This window comes from Buceros rhinoceros, unplaced genomic scaffold (assembly GCF_000710305.1).
Source record: "Buceros rhinoceros silvestris isolate BGI_N320 unplaced genomic scaffold, ASM71030v1 scaffold40037, whole genome shotgun sequence".
NCBI classification, from domain to species: Eukaryota; Metazoa; Chordata; class Aves; order Bucerotiformes; family Bucerotidae; genus Buceros; species Buceros rhinoceros.
In genome coordinates this window covers 1,326-22,340 of record NW_010421117.1, presented here as the reverse complement: position 1 = coordinate 22,340, position 21,015 = coordinate 1,326, and the positions used below count along the sequence as shown (strand labels likewise).

The window sequence follows — 21,015 nt, the reverse complement described above, 5'->3', positions numbered from 1 at the left end:
AGCCGCTGTCACCAACACCCCCAGGGCCTTTACCCCAGGCAGTTTCCAGCAGTCCCTCCAGTGCAGGAGCCGAGCCACAGCATGACCGGCTGTGACACAACATGGCAGTGCTGCAGCCTGTCACCTGAACCTCCCAACCCACAGAAGAAAACTCTGGGACTAGAGTTTTGGGGAGTTTCTTTGTCAAGAGATGGCAACTTCTTGGTTAAAGCCACCAAACAATACTAAACGTTTCACACATATAAAAGTCTGGCCCTGCTACAACACCCAGACACAAATTTACCCTTTACAGCTTGGTTCCAAAAGCTCCTTTCCCTGATGAAGCAAGTTTTGCAGACAGTAAAAATGTAAATAAATGAATTGAAATGGGTCTGGATTCAACCCTCTATAAAATTTTAATGACTGTGCTCCTGTTAACTATTCAAAACAGAAAAATAGCAAGTACTACATATGCTTTTTTTTAAACAATAAATAACCATTCTTTTTAAACAAGAATTAAATATAAACTTTACACATCCAAAATACAATATAGAACCCATCTCAAAAAGAACTCGTTGATTACAGAAACAGCGAACCCCTGTTGTGGATGGCGCCAGCAGGATGGCGGCTCACCGCAGCCGCAGGCACCTCGCTGGATTTCCTACGTCGAGACGGCGCCTGGCTCCTCCGCTGGACTGGACGGCCAGGCAAGGCAGCCTGGCGGAATCAAGCAACAGCATCGCTGGTGGCAGCGAGTGGTATCAAGCCTGACAACGCGGTTCTTCCAAAGAGACGGCGCTGACTGCGTCCTACCACCTCCCCAGCAAGGCTGATGTCTGCGATAAGGCTGAGCCAGATTTCAGGCTCGAGCCGCGATTCCTCCGGCTGGACACACTCGGTATCATGTCACCTTCAGAAGGACCAAGCCACACGGACCGTCCCGTTCAGACCACAACAGGAGTTAGCGATGTATACAAATGAAGTTTTATCAGTTTTCCCTAACGCAGAAAACAAGCGACCTCCGTAAAAAGGGTTTCTTTGTTCTCAAACTCACTCAAACTCAGTGCAACAGACGGTTGTTCCATAGCCTCGGTAAAGTTCGCTACCAGCAGACGCTGCTGTACGCCGCGAGAGAGCCCAAGCGCTCCAGGGTGCCGGGGCCGCTGCTCATGTGCCGTTGAGCTGCGTTTGTCTTTCGGTTTCGGCTTTTTTCTCTCGCCGGTGGCTGACTGCAGCCCAGAAGGTTATTTTCTTCAGCACTTGCTGCAGGAGTTCGGATGGCAAACACGGTATTTGGTTCTTCAGGAGAGCTGCGTTCTTACCAATGCAGTCGAGACACAGCCTGCAGGAGGGAAAAAGAGACCAAAACACAACAAAAAGGAAAGGTTGCAGTGGTCTACAACAAAAAAAGGTGACATCTAATACATTCTGATGGTCATTACAAGTGTTGAGAGGGTGATGCACAGAGCCAGCGCTGAAACTGCTCTTTAAGACTGCTCTGGGTGTTAAAACCCGCCTGTAACAGCACAGCGCCACAGGGACTGACACAGCTCCGTGCAGTGACCTCAACTCACCTGAGGAGTGAATACGGTTGAGTCTGAAATATCAACAAGTCACTGCAGTGACCCTGCTCGACAGAAAAGAAGAACCGTTATCAGCACGACAAGCAGCTGCTCCCAGAAACGCCACTATTTCCCAGATCAACCTAACATCTCTCAGCACATGCGCAACGTACAACTGGCAACACCCAAATAACGATTTACAGAGAATCTGAGTAACAAATCCCTTCCCTGGAGCCCAGCAGGGGCTCCTGACTGCTCCCCAGAACACCGCGAGCCACGGCTCTCACCACCGCATGGAAGCACTGAACCCAGCGGTGCCTCCAGCAGTACGAACTCTATTTCATATCCATTTTAATCGCCATAGCGACAGGATGTCACTATCCGGTTTACTGACTGTGTCCATGAAGTGCAGGTCATCTTTGCTTCCCCCGAACACCATCACTTCTCCCTCTTTTCCCAGGCAGGCCGTATGCCACAACCTAGAGAGAGAATCGTGAACGGAATTAGCAGCCAGGCAGCAACCAGCAGCTGGGTGTCACCACCAGAGCAGATCTGCAAAGATGTCCGGAGAAGCAGAGGTTTACTCCTCACACAGCCTCTCCTCCACTCTTCATACTCAAGTTTCTTTTCGCTCTAAGGATATCAGTCCCTTTGAACCGAGTGGAAAGGTCCCTTTTCTAACCCTGGGGTTCCACGGCTTCTCTGCCCGGCCGCTGATTTGCATGGAGGTCGTGGGGATGTAGAGTCTCTGCGCTTCCCACTCCTTTCCCAGACACTGCTGAAGTGGGTCAATCAATTCACAGTGCAGGGACCCTGTAATGTCACCCTTGCTTCTTGGGAAACCACGAAAAGTCTCCAGCAGTAAAAAATAACACCTTAAAATACAGTATTACGCATTTCTTTAGCAATATGAAAGGAGGGAGCAATGAGACTACCCATCTCATGAGGATTTTGCTCAGTTTCATAGAACTGCTTAGGTTGGAAAAGCCCTTTAAGAGCATGGAGCCCAGGGGCTCTATTTCACACAGAACAACCCTTTTTGGTCATTATTTGCACATACTTTGCCGTACGGGTCACTACTTCAGCACAACATTGCTGGAAAAGTTCTACAAAACAACTTTACAAAAGCTTCTGCCAAGATCAGCTTTTCTTTTCCTTTTTTTCTTCTTTTTCAATTTTCCGCTATTTCTTTAACTCATAACTACAATTCTAGCGGCTTTAAGGCTGTGGGGTTTTCAGCACTGCCTCCTACCCCGGACACTAGCACTCCAGTTACCCTGATTCGGTTCTGTGCTTCCCCCAAAGATCCCTGGGGATCATTTTCTGGGTCCATCATTCCTACCGCACCCACAGTAAGTTTTGTGTCGTGCGTGTGAAAGCCCCGAACCAAACCCTGACTTGTAAAGTCTGGCTTTAACACAGACTGTGCTACACCTTGCTAGATTTAATTTTACCGTTAGCAGATCAAAGTCTGTTGCTGTGCCCTGGTGCAGCACTGCTGAGGTAAATAGCACAAGAGGATGATCACCACAAAGCTCTGGCCCTTCAAGTCAACTTCACCACAATAATTTCATGCACAAATCAATGTTCTCACTTTCTTACTCCATTCACACCAGAAATTATTCACCATTCCCCTTAGCTAAACTGTTTCCCACCTTTTCTCTTCCTCCTACCTGTGGATAGCTCTGTCTCTGCCTGATCTGCATTAGGGAAACTCTGGCCTGGACTCCGTCACCGAAGCACACTGGGGAGCCTCTCCTGCCCTGCAGACATCCTAGCTCGCAACCTGCTGCTTTTCCTACAGCCTGACCGAGTTTACGTCCTCTAACTTAGCACCTAAACATTCTGACAAAGCACGTTACTGAGTTACACAGATGCTGAAGGGATGCAGCCTCGTTACGCAGCTCTGCTAACTAGAACGACACGATTACACAGCAAAGGGAACACTGGGAACCTGTAAATGAAAGACAGGCTTTGCTCCGGACGTCAGCCCAGCATGCAGAGCGTTAGATGGGGTACAACTCAGGGGCACAAAGAAGCGGTTTTGACCAACACAGAATCACAGATCTATAACCTGGAGGACATTTGTGTTAGAATTTACTGCAAACGAAGGTTGAAGGAATTCTTTACACAGTTTGAGGGACTCAATGTTGCAGAAGCATCAGGAAAATACACTAATATATGTGATTAGTATAAAATAACATGTAAAAGAAATGTAAAAGAAATACACGTATACACATGGGTGAGAGGGCATTCTGAGTCCCACGGCGAAGTCCCGTGAGCAACAGAACCAACTGACCCTTTTCGGGCTGCAGAGCCCTCAGTAATCCCGTGTGCAGGATACAGGGGTGGGACAGGCACTGCAGGCCCCAGTTAGGTCAACACAGACAGGCTCTGGGTACGGCTGCTTTTATCCGTGTTCCCAAGACCCCCTGAAAAAGCTTACTGAAGTGTTTTTTATTTATATTTTTTTAAAGGATGGGGAGGTCATTTACTTAAGTAAATGATTTGGTCAATGACAGGCAGCTGTCCTCAGCGTACAAGCACCATACCAAAACCTTCAGGTGGTGGAGAACCAGCGGACACGTCTGGACTTGAGGGAGCTCTGAGACTCTTGTCAGCATATGACCCACAGCTCTGCTCTCTTAGGAGGGTCTGGGCTGCGTGTGCAGTACAGTCCCCAGCACGTTTAGCAGTGCCAACCTCAGCAGGGTGACAGGAGTCACAGCTCAAGGGTCACAGGTTCCCAACGTCCAGCCCTGCCGCCACCTGAGGCACCAGTTATGCCAGCTGAGCTGCAGAGGGAAGGCTGAGCTCCAGCTCCCTGGGCTGCTGCCTGCAGAAAAAGCATGTTCTGTCCCTTCCTGAACCTTTTTCATGACCCATCAGTAAAAATAATCACAGAAGGCGAGGCAGTCCACTTCAGCAGCTAACTTTTATGAGACCATCCGTGTAAAGAAGTGAACATGAAGACAAACACGATCCTTGACTGCTGCTGCTGTGCTCTGGTATTTAAGGCAGTCAGCAGTCCCTTGCTATCAGCTCAGTCATCATGAAGAGACAGAAAATATCCTGCAAGGCTAAGGCGTGAGTTTATTTGGGCTTGAAAGAGTTTGACATGTAAGCAAGCAGAAAAGTTGGTCTAACAGTGCTGCTTAAAAGGCACCCTAGAACAGGGCAAAACAGGAAGAAGATAAATTGAGGTAAAGGTATTTCAGTGATAGAAAACAGAGCGTGGGGCAGGAAGCATGCAAATACCAGTCCAGCACCGCACACTATGCTAAGAGTGATATAAAATCATGCTGGGAGTACCTGGGTGAACGGAGAGCATGAACCCCATGAAGAATGGAGTATGTACTATCTACAGCGAATCAGTTTGATAGTATGTACATGATAAATACAGAGAATGCTTCCAACGCTGGTAAAATAAAAGCCTGTGCTCTAATACAGTGAGAACATGTTTTCAGGGGCAGCCTCTGGTTCAGAACATGAAACTTGCTTTCTTTAGTCAGAAAAAATCTCTCTTCATCAGCATCATTATTTTTATGGGTGTCTCCCCCGTGTTGCTAGGAATATATCAGCATTAACCAGCCTTTATTATTCTCAGAGGTCATTAATTCCTCAAAAGTTATGTGATACACATTTCCTTGTAGAAAAATAATGTGGCTGTAGAATAGCAAGTTGGTTGGACACCCAGATCCTTCATCATTGAAAAATCTTTTTAATGCAAGTAGGCATCAACTACGATGAGTACAGAGTGTAATAACTTTGATCGGGTAGGAAGGAAGTTAGTAAAGCAAATTATTCAATCACACTGCATTCACTTTCTAAAACAGTCTTACGGTGTCGTTTAAAAATACCGTTTGATAATTTAAAACGACTCCACTGTTTTAAATGCCTCCATTTCAGCAAACGTTATCTGTCTTTGAGTACCTGGGCCTACTCTTAGGCAAGTGGGTAAGTTGTTTCCAGCCGTTTGTGGTAACGCTGTGGATCCAGCCATCGCCTGCAATGTAACAACATCCGTTAGCATGTTGGGACAAAGGATGCAGATATATTCCCATTTGTTACTCATCCAAAAAGCCTCATTAAGCCAACACTATTATTTGTATCTTCTTCCTGCAATTGTTACTGATATCCCAAGTGACCCCCGGTTCATACCAAAATACCTCAGACTCTTGCCTTTATTCTTTCAGACGACAGTTTGATGAAAGATTTATTAGCGTTCTCGCTGCACTACACACTGTGCTCCTGTATTGCTATAAAAATAATAAGATGGCTAGAGAAATACTCAAGTGCCTTGAAAACTCTGTCACAAGATTGAGTTCAGGTCGTTTGAGAAAGACACCAAGCGCACCCATGACCTGAGGTTAGATTTACACAATCCTACAACACAATTCTTTACAACAGATTTATCCGCTCTAGGTGACTTACTTAAAGGAACGTTATCGGAACTCAGTCCACCGAAAAGAAAAAGCCTGTCATCTCCGATTGGAGTCAATGTGTGCCAGGATCGATCTTTCGGCTTCTCTCCGCTGATACTAATTCTTGGTGGAACAAAATAAACAAAACCAATTTTTTCAAAGGATGCTGAAAATTAACCTGCCAGAAAATGTCATCGTTCAGTGAGTTTGTCCTAGAACAAGCTTGGGTATTTTCCCAGTGAATCAGCAGTGGCATGTCTCCTTCCGGGCTTGAAATTCCTCTGATTCACTCAACTGTCACGGGTTGTCTTTCTTTAAAGCAATAAACAGCAAGATAAACAGAGGGCAGAGGAGCACACCTGCTGCGGGGTCAGATCAGAGGTCATGGCTGAGGAGATGCCCATTGTAGGTGCACGAAGCACATAAAGCCCCTGAGCAGGGTCAGTGCTGACAGGTGCTCAGGAAAGGAGCATTTCATGGGCTTTTCTGACATTACTGTTCGGGTGCCTTGAGAACAGGGATGGATCGGTGGTTGTCACCCATCAGTTACTGCTTATCTCCTGCTTTGACAGATACATATATCCACTGGTTCTACAGGCACTATCGTAACATAGAGTAAACACAGTGTTCAGAACAGACACCAAAACTAGAATTCCGTAGGGATAAAGTACCCATCTGGAAAGGGAGGACATTAAATCACTACACGCTGTGCTTAAAACGGCACCATCAATGCGCTGATGCAGAACAGAAAAAGCTTAGTAACCACTACCGAATTAAATGGAAATGGAAATCACAACCCAACAGCTGCTAGAAGAGTCCCCACATTCCCATCCTGCTCTTGGAAAAGCTGTAAAATGAGCACTGGAACTATTTAACAGTATGTTTCAACCTGCTCCATTCAACTTGAAGTGTTATAGAGAGACACCTACCTTCCGGACCATGTCCAGGTGTCTAAATTCAGGCAGTGCAAGTCATTCATCCTAGTTTGCTAAAACAAATAAAGAAACATCCCGGCAGTGTTACATTCAGCAAACAATAAGCAAAGGATTTCAGCCAGGCCTTCCCAGGACAGAATGTGCCAAGTAACAGTATTTTGAAGAAAAATGTCCCCATGTGCCTTCAACCAGCTCTGTGGCAGATGAAAAGTGTTTCTTCTCCAGAACATTCTCCTAGGCATTAGGGAACTCCCTGTCAGGAACATTTACAGTAATGTAATCTTTACCGTATGGGGCTAATTTTCGCTTTTCATAGGGAGGAACTACATGATATTCACTTCCTGCAAACGTACCCCCTTTTCACCTGCGAATTCACGGCAGGTAACTGCAGAAGGTCTCATACTCTACATATACTTTCACTCTCACTACTTTTCCTTGTGTTCTGATCAGAACTGGTCACTTAGTCCTTAAAATATTTGCACTCAGGACATGATATCCCACAAAGAGCTCATCACATCTCTGGTTTTCTCTCTTTTCTTGAAGAAAAGCCCTTTCACAAAGCTATTTCTAGCAACGATGAGGTTTTATCACCCTTCAGCATTTGCCATAAAACTAATAAAATGGATCAGTAAGAAGAAGGGGAGTCAGTACGCTTGTGTATCTGCCTGTGGTTTGACATGAAGAAAGGAATTGCTTAGAAATGTAAAGGGGCGGGGGGCAGAATATTAAGACAGACTTTCTTTGCTTTAGCCTGCAGCAGTGGTTTTGATGGCTTGCAGGACCCTCGGCTGCTCTCTGCAACTCCCCTCGGTACTACAAAAGCAGAGCTGAGAAGTAGGGAAATACAGCTTGCCTTACCTTACCATTGCTTTTCGCCTAGGGCAGTCCATAGATCTATTAGAATAAGCCTTTCTCCAGCTTGCAGATCCTCTGCGGCAGAAACTAGACTTGTCACTTAGGTCAGAGCAGGAGCACTTCTACCTCTGAGACCTCAGCCAGGGAGTTTGAGACACTTCTGAAGCTGCCCACCAGCGCTACTGGAAGTCTCCCGGGGTGTTCCAGGGAACAGCAAGGTTGGCAGGACAGCTCTGATGGAGTGAATACCCGCTAGCCCTTTTCTGTCCTGGGGAAGAGAACGTTGCCTGGCACTTGGGAACACCTTCCCAGAGGCCAGCAGGCCGAAGAACAGCAGAATGTGAGGGCTTTGTGCGTGGCCTGAGAAACTTCATCCCCGCAAGAGGGTGAGTATCACGATAAAGCACGGCCCAGCTGACAGCTAGTGGAACAGATCTGTCTGCCGTGATGAGTCTACGCAGCTTCCTGCTCCTTCAGCTGCCTTTGAAGGAGATGAGGCATCATCGCACAAGCAGAAAGCAAAGTGCAATCACGGAGCATCTTCTGCTGTACCTGTGCACAGCAGGGCTCATGGGGGAAAAGCAACAGTCCGGCCTCTAGAACCACAGATATTTACGTATTTTGGAATAACACAGTTTGATTCGGAGGACATCTATTAAAGAAAGGGAAGAAAGTTGCCGTTATGTTGGAAATTAAGGTTTCAAGATCCTGCTCAAGACCGCCTCGCTGACTGTCCTTTCCTAGGCATTAGGCAGAAGACGGAGGAGTTTTCAGTTTCCTGGTCCCTGGGAAATCAATGTATTATAATCTTTACATTCTCATGATTCAACAGATTATGACATAATTTCATCAACCTCATTTTGAATTCGAAACACAGCATCAGCTGGACATTTATGTCTACGATTCAGTCTCTGAACGTGGCTTTAACAAGCAGAAATGCCGTTCTGCCCGACCCGTGTTTGGGAAGCTAAAGCACACAGGCTTAGCGTGTTTTAAAAAGCTGGGTTATAGTATCGTCTTTGCCACGTGCAAAGTTTGCTCACAGTTTCTCAAGCATTTCTAAATGCTTCCTACTCTGTTTAATAATTTAGCTGAGAATCCTAAGATGATTTTAATTGGCTTAAAAGCGTTGAGCCTCGTAAGAGGGTTTTCATTTCCCTTTGAGCTACAAGAACTCCTTTGACGCTCCTTATCTAGAGCATGTTCATTTATTTGCAGCCCCGAGCACATTAACCTGGATCTGCTTTGTCTCAGGATTAGCTTTCCGGCCCGGTGAAAGGCACTAAGGGGGCTATATTTACAGCCCTCTGCTGTGCCGGTACCCTCTGTGCAGCTCCCTGTTCTGAGATTGAGAGTCCAACAGTGGTGACAGCTCCAGTCTCTGCAAGAGAAGGACTGCAGTTCAGTCTGTCTCCAAGGAGAAGGGGACATCGAGGGATGCATGCATTAAGGCATCGGGGGTGTGAAGAGCTGCAGGAAAGACTTCATTACTTCATCATTCTTTACATGAAAGCTTTCCGCTTCAATCAAACATGAGACTTGCATCAACTTTTGGACTACCTCTCCTTCCTTCCCACTTTCTCCCGTTTCTGTTTGTTCGGGGGCTTACCTGGAGGAACAGAGTCCACACAATACTGCTGAGCCTGTTTTCAAATGATTCCTGGGACAATTGATTTTGATCACCATCATCTTCTCTTACCAGTTCTAGCTCCAAGTTTGGGAAAAGGTGCCCTTTCCTCCCAGAAAGATGAATAGGAGAAGCCTCATGACACTTCCTGGCCCTTTCTGGTTCCTTGCAGAGCCTTTTCCCTGGGAAGATTCGTATTATTGTGAACTAGAAGGAGAAGGAGGAGCAGAGCAACCCTGTATTTGCTCCTTCATTTATGGAGAAAAGCAAGACTTCATCCTTTGGGGAGGAGTTGCTCCTGTTGTCAGGAAATGGAGTGTTTTCCTGATGTCTTTAGCTTTCCTTTCCTGCTTCACGACTTACATCGATTCCTCAAGCCCTCTGAAGGCCCCCTAAGCTTTGTAAGTCTCCTTCCATTTATTTTTAGGATAGAAAGTGCATCAATAATAATCACTAAGGTGAAAATTACACTTGCTGCTCTCCTACAAAATCAAATCTAGCTTTCCAAAATGCCTCTGACATTGCTCCCAAGTGGCTGCACTGAAATTTTGCAAATGGTTATTAAAGCAGCTGATACCACCACAGGAAGAGAAAAACCTTTTGAGATCAGAGCCTCCTTGTATTTCTAAATCCCGTAGTCAAACAGGCCAAGAGAAAGAGAAGCCAGAGGGCATATCCTCTCAGGGCATTTCTAATCACGCAACAGCACAGTGGAGAAATGACAGGCAAGCTCCAGTTTACTCATCATTTCACTTGCAGAGGCTGCCCGAGAATCTTGCGTGAGTTACACAGCAGCTCGGTTGCCACAGGCACGCGGCCGCAGCCCTGGCTAGCCCAGACAGCGTGCTGTCATGTTCCAACACTGTGCAGAGACGGCCCTCGCTAACAGCCAGCCTGAGCGAGCGCGGCTGGGAAGGTGCTCAGAAATAAACGGTCGGCCAGAAGGCCCTGAGCTGCCTGTTCTCCTCCTTCCCAGCTAGCTTCTTTCCCGCTCCCGGCCTGGCTAAGGGAGGAGCAGGACTGTCCCGCTGCAGACAGCAGGAGTTCGCTTAAGGCAGACAGGGAAGCGCACGTCCTTCGTGGAGGCACGGGGCTCGCTTAGCCTGGCACAGCCAACCCTGGCACACAAGATCAGGAAGACTAGATACTTTTTCATCTCTTCTGACATCCCTTCGTTTCCTTAGTTATCAAGTTTGTTGAAATCTACAGCTCTGCAGGCGACTGTGTGCAGTTCTCTCAGCCAGAGCAACAACTCCAGAGATCATGTGCCTGGCGAAAGGCCACATAACACCTAAGGGTGAGAATAAACAGCCTCGATGGGGTTACTTTCATTTCTGATTGCTCTGAAGAGGTACTTCAGTAAAAACTTTTCCTGCAGCTGCAGAGGCAGTTCAAACTGGCTGGAGATGGTGTGGCTGTTCTGGACCTGCCTTGATCCGTGTGTCTGGTTTCTGCCTGAGCAAGCAGGAGTCAGCCATTGTGTAACAGACCTGTGGACCTCCCCTGAGAAGAACCCTGCGTGACAGCTCCTACAGCCTGAAAAGTAGGAGGAGGGAACAAAGGGTAACTTTACCCTGTTTTATTTGCAAGTACTTAAGAACAGAGGGGTTAGGTTATGGCAGCTTTCCACGATGAAGTTGGTGTATGTTCACTGGAGGGCATTTTCAACCAGCAGTTCACTCCTCCACTTTCATAGAGAAACACAGCTCTGAGGGCTTTCAAAAGCGCCTTCACTGCTACTTTTCATAGTAGTAGGGATAGAAAGCAGCAAGTCTCATCCTCGAGCTGAATACAATTAAAGGCTCTCAAATAGCCGTAGGTAAAAAGCGCTAAAAACTTAAATTTAAAAAACAGTATGAAAGAGTACAGAGTAACCCAAATCAGGTGTTCTAATTGCCTTACTGAATCCATTTCTCATTCCTCTGCTTGAGCAGAGAACACCTCTGATTAGTACCAGAAAAACTGTGTTGCTGAGGGGTTTTAGTATCTCCTTGTTTACCAGAGGTGGCTGCAAGTTTGTTAGGCACAGCTAACCCGGGGGGCGACGCCTAGGAGTTAAAAAACACTAGAAAGGGTTAAGATGATGCAGCAAGAATCTAGCCTGGATTTACCTAGGCACTGACTGCACCCTGTACAGGCAGCGTTGACTGTTACTTAAGGGACAAGAGACTTGGGCTCCTCCCACAGGCACTAATGGTACAGTCTTGATCTCCCGCCAAGGAAGCAAACACAAGCCCTGCTCTGCCTCAGGAGTTTCTGTGGGATCCCCAGAACAAAGCTGTTACAGCAGTCTCTGGGGCACCCTGTTCTGTGTCATGGGCACAGAGCATGCTAAAGGTAGAGACTGAGACTGCACACCTGACGTTCTGAGAGCAGAGCAGAGCCTTAACAGGCCTGGAATGCCCTGTGCCTGCAGCGGGCTGTGCTGCCCGGGCAAGTGCTGCAGCATCCTGTACCAGCCTGAACGCATCGAGACCAAGAGCTTCATATCCAGACGTTACGGTCACAGGCTGCTCTTCCAGACGTCCTTGTTTCAGTCATTTGTGTGCAAAACAATGACAAAAGTTTAACTATAAAGCCAGCTGAAACCTGGCATCTCATGGTTTATTTCATGCTGGTCTATCAGCCAGGCTGCTTGCGCCCTGCTCCCGGGGAACTGTCTCCTACAGTGGTCACGCACACAGCAACCGTCTCTGTTGATCTACAAACACTGGTGTGTACCAGCAGTCACCTGTTTTCTCCCTTTCTGGGATCACGTGTGCTTCATCATTAAGCCTACAGTCAGAAGGGCAGACTCTCCTTTTAGTGAGGCAGAGGGAGATGAAAAGCAGCTTCCTGGATTCAATGCCCCAAATGTACAGTCTAGGCCAAAGACATTTTGGATTTGTTTCTACTACAAAGTAATTTGCTATAAAAAAAAAACTGCCAAGAAAATTGTATTCCTGCTAATAAAATATTTTAATTAAACACTAACCAGCACTCGTCCTCCGAAGATGTAACCTTTATTTCCCAGCACAGCACAGGTGTGAGCTGCTCGAGGCTGAGGTGGATCTCCACCCTGAAAGAACCAAGAGAAGACCCTTCAGAACCTCATCCAAGTGCCGGCCAAGGATGAGGCCAAGGCAGTAACATGAAGACTGCAGAGGTAAGGCCAGTGTGCACCAATACCCCGACAGAACTGCACTCTCAGGGTGAAGGAATCTGTAATCATGGCCAAGACCCCACCGACCGCAGAAAATGTAATTGCCAAGCGCAGCTTTACTTGTGTTCTCTCCATCACTAATGTTTAATATACTCCCTCTCGGTCTGATTTATCATTGCTTTACTTAATTCCATCAATGTACCTTTAATTCCTAAGCACAGAATTACAGTAACACATCAGTTACTGTCAATATCTCCGTGCAAACCATCAGGAACTAGTCCTAGAATCTCTGGAAATCAAATCAGAAAATCTGATGTTCCATGTCAAATTCTTCCCCGTGTACATCAGAAATAAAGAGAAATGTGTGCTGCGGGACAGGGGTCAGTGGGGACCTGGCAGTGCTGGGGGAACGGGGGGACTCGAGTTGCTTAAAGGGCTTTTCCAACCCAAACGGTTCTGTGATTCTATAGCACAACTTGCTTTTACCTTACAATGGTAATTTCATCTTTTGCATTTAGTTTTATGGGGGTTTTAGAACATCCTATAAAGACCATAAAAGAGTGTCAGACACTCATTACACTCTGCTTTTCCTGAGTTCATATGTAAACTCACCGGGATTTCATGAACCTTTATACTATACTATTGTATTTATATCAATAAATAGAAATATCCTAAGCATACTCAAATTACTCCTCCCAACATCAATTTCTAGAGCACAGGAACTATTCAAAATAGAATAAAATCATGACTGTGTCAAAAGACAAGACTAAAAGCCACTCACTCGAATCGCTGGTTGAGACCAAGTCTGTGTGGTTGTATCAAAAACGTGAACATCATTATGCCATCCCCAGAATATCTGTCCTTCCTAAGAAAGAAGTTAATCCATTAAAAATAAGTTAAAATATTAAAAATAAGTGTATTTTACTTAAAAATCTTTGTGCTTATTAAAGGATACACACCCAGAAGTGATCTACTGAAACAGGCAATGAACTAAACCACTGGATTTTATTAAAATAAACCTATGTTAATATTTTTAATACAGGTGCAGCAGCTCGGGTCTAGCTGAAGGTCAAAAGCATTCAGGAATTCAGTTAGAGCTGACGACACTCTTGAAATGGGCTTCAGGGTCCAACACCCATCGCTGCAGTAGACAAATTCTACCTTCTGATTTTTAGTATAATAAACTGAGAAATAAACAGATTGTACCAAGTAATATGTTTCTATAAGTCACTGTTTAACGTTTGATGTAAAGATTTACACCCCCTCAAATGTATGTCTGCCACTAAGTACTCTCATCAGTCTCCTTCTTTCCATTAACTGCAAGAAATTGTTCCAGGAAACGAGCTAATCCAGGCAGCTTAAAGTAACAGCATCACTCTGGATAACAAATTAGACATTAACTGCAAGCATCTGTCAGTTCGACAGAAGACGAAGCTATAAATTCCCTATCATTATATCAAGGAAATAAATTCTCAAATTTCCCACAAGTTTTGTGTTTAAAATATATATTCAGCCTGACAATGCTGCCTTTCGTTCCTGCTTTGACGGCTCCTTGTTTCGCTGCGCTCAACGCCCAGCACTGGGGGCTGGGGGTACGGGGAACACCACCCGCTCCCAGCGCGCAGCAGTGGAAGTTCAGATCTAAGTAGCAGGTTCCGATTCGCATTTCTGTGAATGCCACCAATAAAAGCAAGACCAGACAGATTCCCATACTTACTGAGTACAGCATAAAAGATCACGCTTTGACAATCAGAAAGGACAAACCCCTGGGAATTGTGACAAATCTCTTACCCAAAATGCATCATGGACATCAAAACAATCGCTCAGTTCATTATGCTTCCTGCAGCCATAGCCACCAAAATATATTAGCCTGAAAGAACGACAGAAAGAGAAGTTCAGTTCGCTGCTTTGTAATTAACATTCAAATGAATACGCTGCAGTAATTCATTTCAAAGTTTGGTTTACCTCCTGTGCTATTAATAATACAAACAACTTAAAACATTTCACATCGCACCTAATTCCACAGCAAACCTTACCGAGGTGAAGGTCACCAAGCCTGACACAAACCCACGCAAGTGAGGAAGGAGGTTCGAGACACCTCCAAGTCCCTGTTCTCTGCTCCTCCATCCACAAGCTTATTGATCACAGTCTCGTGTTCAGTCGTGCATCTCAGAACAACACAGAACACACAGGCCAGTGGAACGCCTACGCTTCTGCTCGACTTCTGACCCTGTTCTAGTGAAATTCCCCAGCTCCTGCCTTCTCTATCCATCTTTTCACAATGGATGTTCCCCAGGTTCGGCCCACGGCCGCCTGCGACCCACCAAGCCTTTCTCGAGCTGAGACTGAGATCTTTCAGCTAAGCACAACTGAACATATCACACGGCAAGTACCATTACACACCTCCCAGCCTAACATTCCACCCAGGAACCGCCCATCCACAAGGAACTCTTCCTAAAGATTTGTGTAACTTCACCATTTGAGGGGATTTGGTGTAGCTGTTAGCGACCTTTAGGAACTGGTGGGATGGTGAAGGTCATTCCAGCCTGACATTCCTGGGGAGACAGAGGTACTGACAGCATTGGGCAATACACCATGACGAATGCACAGCGCCTGAGATTTTAAGGACCTTCTGAGAAGATGCACAGCTCACCCCCGAATACTGTGGTTAAATGGAAAGGTTACACTCTGCCACCTAAACCAGGTCATTTTCTTGGTATGCGGATTACATGACACGCTGAAGAGATTTAGTTTTGAATAATCTTGTATTAACAGCTAAGGAGAAGCTGTTCAAATATATCTAATTTCATGTATCTTGCAGATAAATTAGATTTACATAACCAAGGTAGAGCACCGAGAGGCATCGTACACTCTATGCAAAACCTCTTTAGATGCGGAGTCCAGGACAGACTAATGCTTTAGTGTTTATTATCTATCCTACTATTGTTTACAGTAACTTGTATAACAAATCACTGAGATGTCACTTTCTTGTGGCTGCACATGCCCCAACATCCAGACACTTTCCATAATAAACACAAAACCTGCAGTGAAATATTTATATTTAACCAAGCATTTTTTCTAAATGCAGTCAGTAAGTTTTACAACACAAATATCTGGGCTTATATTTTCTTATAAAGATAATGGATGAAATGCCTTTGCAACTGTCAGCATTTGGATGCCATTAAAATCCTTAAAATATACTAAACATATTTTATTGCAGGTAATAATCTAATGCTTACACACTATAACAAAAAAAAAGGGTAATTTCTGCACTTTTTAACATGCCAAAAGAACAGATCAGAATGATCTTTATCTAAAGCCTCAAAGCATCCCACAAACATTCACTGCGTTTCCCAACCCTCTCCTGAAGCGCATTTCTACTTACCAGTGGTTCAGCTCACATGTCAGAAAACTCGGGTAGAAAGTTGTTAGGAGAGTTACACAAAATCCCATAGCAAGGCAAGCTAAGAATTAGAGTTTCATGAATCCCACACCCGTGTGCTCTTCACTTTACAGTACTTCCTCTCTGTAATTAACACATATTAAATATTCTTAATGCGTTACCTGTCCTTATACACCCAGCAGGAAAGCTTGTCACGCGGTGTAGGAGGTTGACCTTTAAAATTTGTAATTTTTTTCCACCTATAGGTTCCATTTTTTGTTCGCAAATTAACATAATACAGCTTAAAAGAAAAAAATTACAATATTTTCAGTATAAATGATGTCGAAGAAGCCAGCACACATCACCAACAGAAAGAACAACCCGCCACCCCCAGAATGCATTTGGAAAAAACCACAAGGAACTGACAGTGAAGTTTATACCACAAAGGGGAAGAGTCCAGTACACCTCAAAACACAGTTACAGGGTGAGAATTAGCAGCATCTTTCCCTGCCTTTGCTCAGCCACATCCTGCTCTTCCCCCGGCAGCTGAAGCCTGGCCAAGAGCTTCACAAGACGAACAGCTCCCAGTCCAATTCTCTGCCTCACCCAGCCAGGCAGCCGCACTGAACCTTGCAGGGCTGGTGAGCCTAGCGCTAAACTGGGTCACAGGCTCCACTTCTGTGATCTTCTAGCCAGGACTGGACTCTGACTTTGTTTACAGTACATGATCAAACGGCTCGTTTCAGCTGATCTGCTGCTCCAGTCTCTGGCTACAGGGAAAATCGGTAGCTCTGTTTTAACTTTAATTACGACCTGATTGTATAAGTAAGGTAATCCCTATCAAAGAGCAAAAATAAAAGTGATATTCTGAGATCAATTTCAAGACAATTGGGAAAACACTGACAATTTTCAGAAATCAGTACAGAAAGTTTCATGTAATGGGTCTTATTCTGAAGCTACGATTCACTGAAAAATCCCAGAAAAATATACAGAGACCGAAACCCCACATTTTTATACATTAAAACAGAGACTGACGTTTTTTGTCAGTTTAGAAGTGCACTTTTTCTACAAAAACAAAGCTTTTCCTTCTATTTCTCCATAACTCACATGCAAAGCACAGCAGACAAGCAGTCAGACCAGCATTACGGTGCATTCCAATACACTAAGTCAGGAAAAAAAAGAATACAATACCCGGTTACTGTATCCTTTATCATCAAATCCACCAAAAATGTACAGCTTCCCATTAATGCTGGCCCCGCAGCTCCCCGACATGGAGGTGGGCAGCTCCCCTTCCATCAGATGCATCGTCCTGCAAGTCAGCACAGATGTTAACTCTGATAACGCTGCTTTCAAATCTGCTAAAAATGAACAAACCCAAGCCAGATCTCTCCGTAATTTTTAGACTTCAAGCTACTTCTGGCTGTGACTAGCACTAGAAACTATAGCTGACAGTTGAGGTCAGGGTGCTGTGCTGTAAGAGGACTTTAGTGTGAATATCGTGTGTATGTTTATGAAGCAGCTCGGTTTTTCTGAAGCCAAAGCCCGTATTAAAAGAGCCAAAACATTAATTATCCAAAACCTGGAAAAGCTATTTTCTCCAAAACCTCCTGAAATGAGCACATGGCATTGGTGTGATTTTACAAATGGGAAACTGAGGCAGAAGGGTCAGAATTACCCGCTGATTTTGGTACCCAAAACGCCACTTCTACACCTGCATTTTGCAATGCATTTAGCACAATAAAGGAGCTCCAGTAATCCCAGTTTTAGCAATGGGTTCTCTGCTCTTCAGCAGCAGCAGCTCCTCACCTTTTCCTTGCTGGTCTCACAAGCAGTGACTCCCTGTGAGGTAAACTGTCACCTCATGCCATCTCAAGCAGTACGCAACTGCCTGACGACACTCAGTTTCTGCCGAACTCACGAGGCTGAGCACGAGGCCGAGACCGTGCTTAGAGTCATTCCTCCCCATGGAAAACAGCTCTCCTGGGATCTCACACTCCTGCAGCAGACAGGGACCTGCCCTTCCTCTTGCACCTACAGGCACAGAGGACTTGTGATTGTTCACATCTCCACTTGTCACCTCGCTTTCAGCCTCTGTAGATTTAGCAGCCAAGTCCCCGTCTCTCTGGGCTTGCACTCCAACTCCCTGCCCCAGCTTTCCCCCGACGGCTCCTGGTTGAAGCCTCCTTGCCCTGCCCTTCCCATTGGTTTTCCTCAGCTCTCCGCCTGACTTGTCTCTGTGCCTCAGCCCAGTCTCCCTCCTCAGTCATGGTCTTCACCTTTGAAGCCTGATTCCACTTTGTCTCCTCTCTGCTAGGTCTAGTATCAGCACACTTGTTGTCCCAGTTAAATCCATTCATCTTATTTGGCACCTCCACATCTACACCAGATGCTTTCATTGTCTATCACTGGTGGCTACGCAGAAGAAAAGGATCCTTTGAGTTCTGACCTTACCCCAACCTAAAAGAACTGAAAGGAAAAGCTTTTCCTGTGCTCATCAGTGCACGTGTAACCTGTCCCACTGAAATGGCGTTCACGGACAGGGCCTCCTTGGTCTGGCACCAGCACACCCCCAGGCCAGCCCTCCTCTCCCTCCTTTGCTCCAGCTTTCTCCTTCTGCCTATTCCCGTGTCGTGCAGCACATGTACAACCATTCGTGCCATAAAGTGAACGAGATCCAGAATGGATCCGGGTTAAAAATAACTCTGAAAGAAGGAAAAGTTATATTTAACCCGGATCAGTTTCCTGAGTGACTGTATGAACAGCTGTACCTGTACAACTGACAAGGGGACCTCAGGGGTGACACCCAAGAGAGAGTGTGCAGCTGCTTATAAGCCAACTCTTTCAGCAGAGGAGCAAACCACAGCCTCAGTCAGGGCATGTGAGCTTAAAAAAAAGAGAAAGAAAAAAGACATGCTGGAACTTCTCCGTTAACCTGTTGTTTCCAAAGCCAGTGACAGGACCTCACAGATGTGGAACTCCACACACCCTGGAAGACACGGTCCTGCTCTAGCCCTCCTCCCCTCTTCCCTCCAAAACCAGTGCTTTGAACACAGGTATGCAAGAAATAGATAAAGAGGTGGGAGACTCAAAGGACAGCTGGCAGAAACCACACCTAAGTCCGAAGGGAGACTGCTTCACCAGAGTGAGTGAGATTACTGTAACAGAAACCACTGGAGGCGCTCTTATGTCTCCCCGCATACAGCGTGTAAAAATAATCAATATAAAAAAATATACGTGGATAGTGATGTGCAAGATCTGGTTAGTTGTGACTTATTGTACGCTCAGAACACAATTCAGAAGTAACAACAACAACAAAAAATTGAAAATAGATCAAGAACCCAAATATCCAGTGTTTGAATATTCCTTTTAACATAAAAGTTGATGTATGGAGACCCAAGCCAAAAGAAAGGCCCCCCAAAATGTTCCTGTTTTAACAACAGAGCCTTAAGCTGACCATTTCAAACATTATTCTTGAAAAAAACCTAACAATTACACTTCAAGACTGAATCTGGGTCCTAGAGTTAACCTGGAAGTTCTTATGTCTGTTCTCCAGACATTAAGCATCTGCTATTCAAACTCCAGGGAACACAACCAGGCACTCAGGGAACTGAAACCTCTTCACCACAGCTCACTGTAATCTATGCAAAGATCAACCTTATATATTAATTAAATATAAACTATGCCACTCACCATAACCCGCTATCCATTTCATAGATCCAGAGCTCATCGTTGGGCAGATAAACTTCATTTTCTTCAATCGACTAAAACCAACACAAAATTGGCAAGTGTTAAATCGGCTCTGCGCCACACACCATACGTTTTGAAGTGAAACACCAAATCGTGTTACTTAGCAACACGGAATAATCTGAAGGAGATGAGCTGCCCGCGCATAAATCACGGCCTGACAGGATTGCTCTGATCAGCACAGTTACAGTACCTGTAAACAGGTACCTCAGCAATGGTAATACTTTACATCTTCTACCAGAAGTCCAAGAAAAGGAGGTTTTTCGTTTTTTGGAAGCTATTAAAAACACCGTGCTCGGTGTTTCCTGACGTCATTCAGCTTCGTCGATTGTTAACAGCATCCTTAATCACTTGTTTTAAGGTGTGAGGATTCTAAAGCAGTAAGTTTGGTGTAGCAGAGGCAGGGAGAGAAGTGTTTCAATATTCAAAAAGCAACATGGAGTTAGAGGCTTTTTTTTTTCTTTAAGGAAAAAAAAAAGTTCTCCTTCACCTGAAGGATTTTTTTCCTCATTCCACAACTCCTTTTTATCTTTTCCGGAGACGGAGGCTCTGCCACACTGTACAGATGGGTAAAGAACTCACCAACTAAACAGAATACTGAAAAAAAACCCCACTCATTTTAAAAATAAGGAAGTTAATTCCTCAGGCCCACTCATCACAAGCACAGATTTACCAGCTGAACGTTTTGCCAAAAGAAAGATATGTAGCAACATAAACCAGATTTGAAGCTCCTGAATTCAAACTCACTGTCTTTTGTTTTGGGAGATGCTTTTAATGAGGCGGCAATTCTTGGCTTAACGGAAAAATATAGAGAAAACTGTAACTGGAAAGCACAAAAAGAACAGTTACCTGCAGCGACCGAAGGAACTAGAAAGAACAAGATGTCAAGTAGGAAAGAGCTGAACCTATGCCGTAACATGAAGGAGAAAATTCACGCCTCTGTGGAAAACTGATCTAAGATGACTTCCAAACAGAGGCCATGTAAGAAAGAAAAATAACTTGGGAAATAATGAGGAGGAAGAATAACAAACAGGAGAAGGAAGCCCAAAAGAACGCAACTGCAGCACTCAGGGTGACTAACAATTACCCCATTAATTATTGTCTTAGTAATAGAAAGAAATGAACGACCGCGAGGGAACGAGCAGCCAGAGTCAGTAAATGAAATAAAATCGGATCAAAATTAAATGAATGTGAGGAAAAGCAGTGAAATACAAACATGAAATTTAATTATTAACGAATTAGTTACTGACATGGTTACTTGCCTTTAAGTAATACTTTATTGTAACATTCTCAACGTGAAAGGTGCCAGCCGGGCACACAAGCACTCTGCTGGGTACAGCTCACCCCGCCAGGCACCTCCCACAA

At 45.1% G+C, this 21,015-nt stretch overlaps 1 protein-coding gene across 1 annotated transcript; it reads right to left on the bottom strand.

Annotated features, from left to right (window-relative positions):
• Nucleotides 1-1,146: 1,146 nt before the first annotated feature.
• KLHDC1 (kelch domain containing 1) lies at nt 1,147-19,667 on the bottom strand (the record flags this gene model as incomplete). The annotated part of the gene is made up of 12 exons (XM_010139539.1): nt 1,147-1,321; nt 1,554-1,606; nt 1,936-2,020; nt 5,475-5,547; nt 5,976-6,088; nt 6,895-6,953; nt 12,357-12,440; nt 13,306-13,389; nt 14,316-14,394; nt 16,089-16,207; nt 17,098-17,215; nt 19,597-19,667. Coding segments are annotated over 12 exons (1,113 nt in total), but the record flags the coding sequence as incomplete, so codon positions are not given.
• Between the last annotated feature and the right edge of the window lie 1,348 nt (nt 19,668-21,015).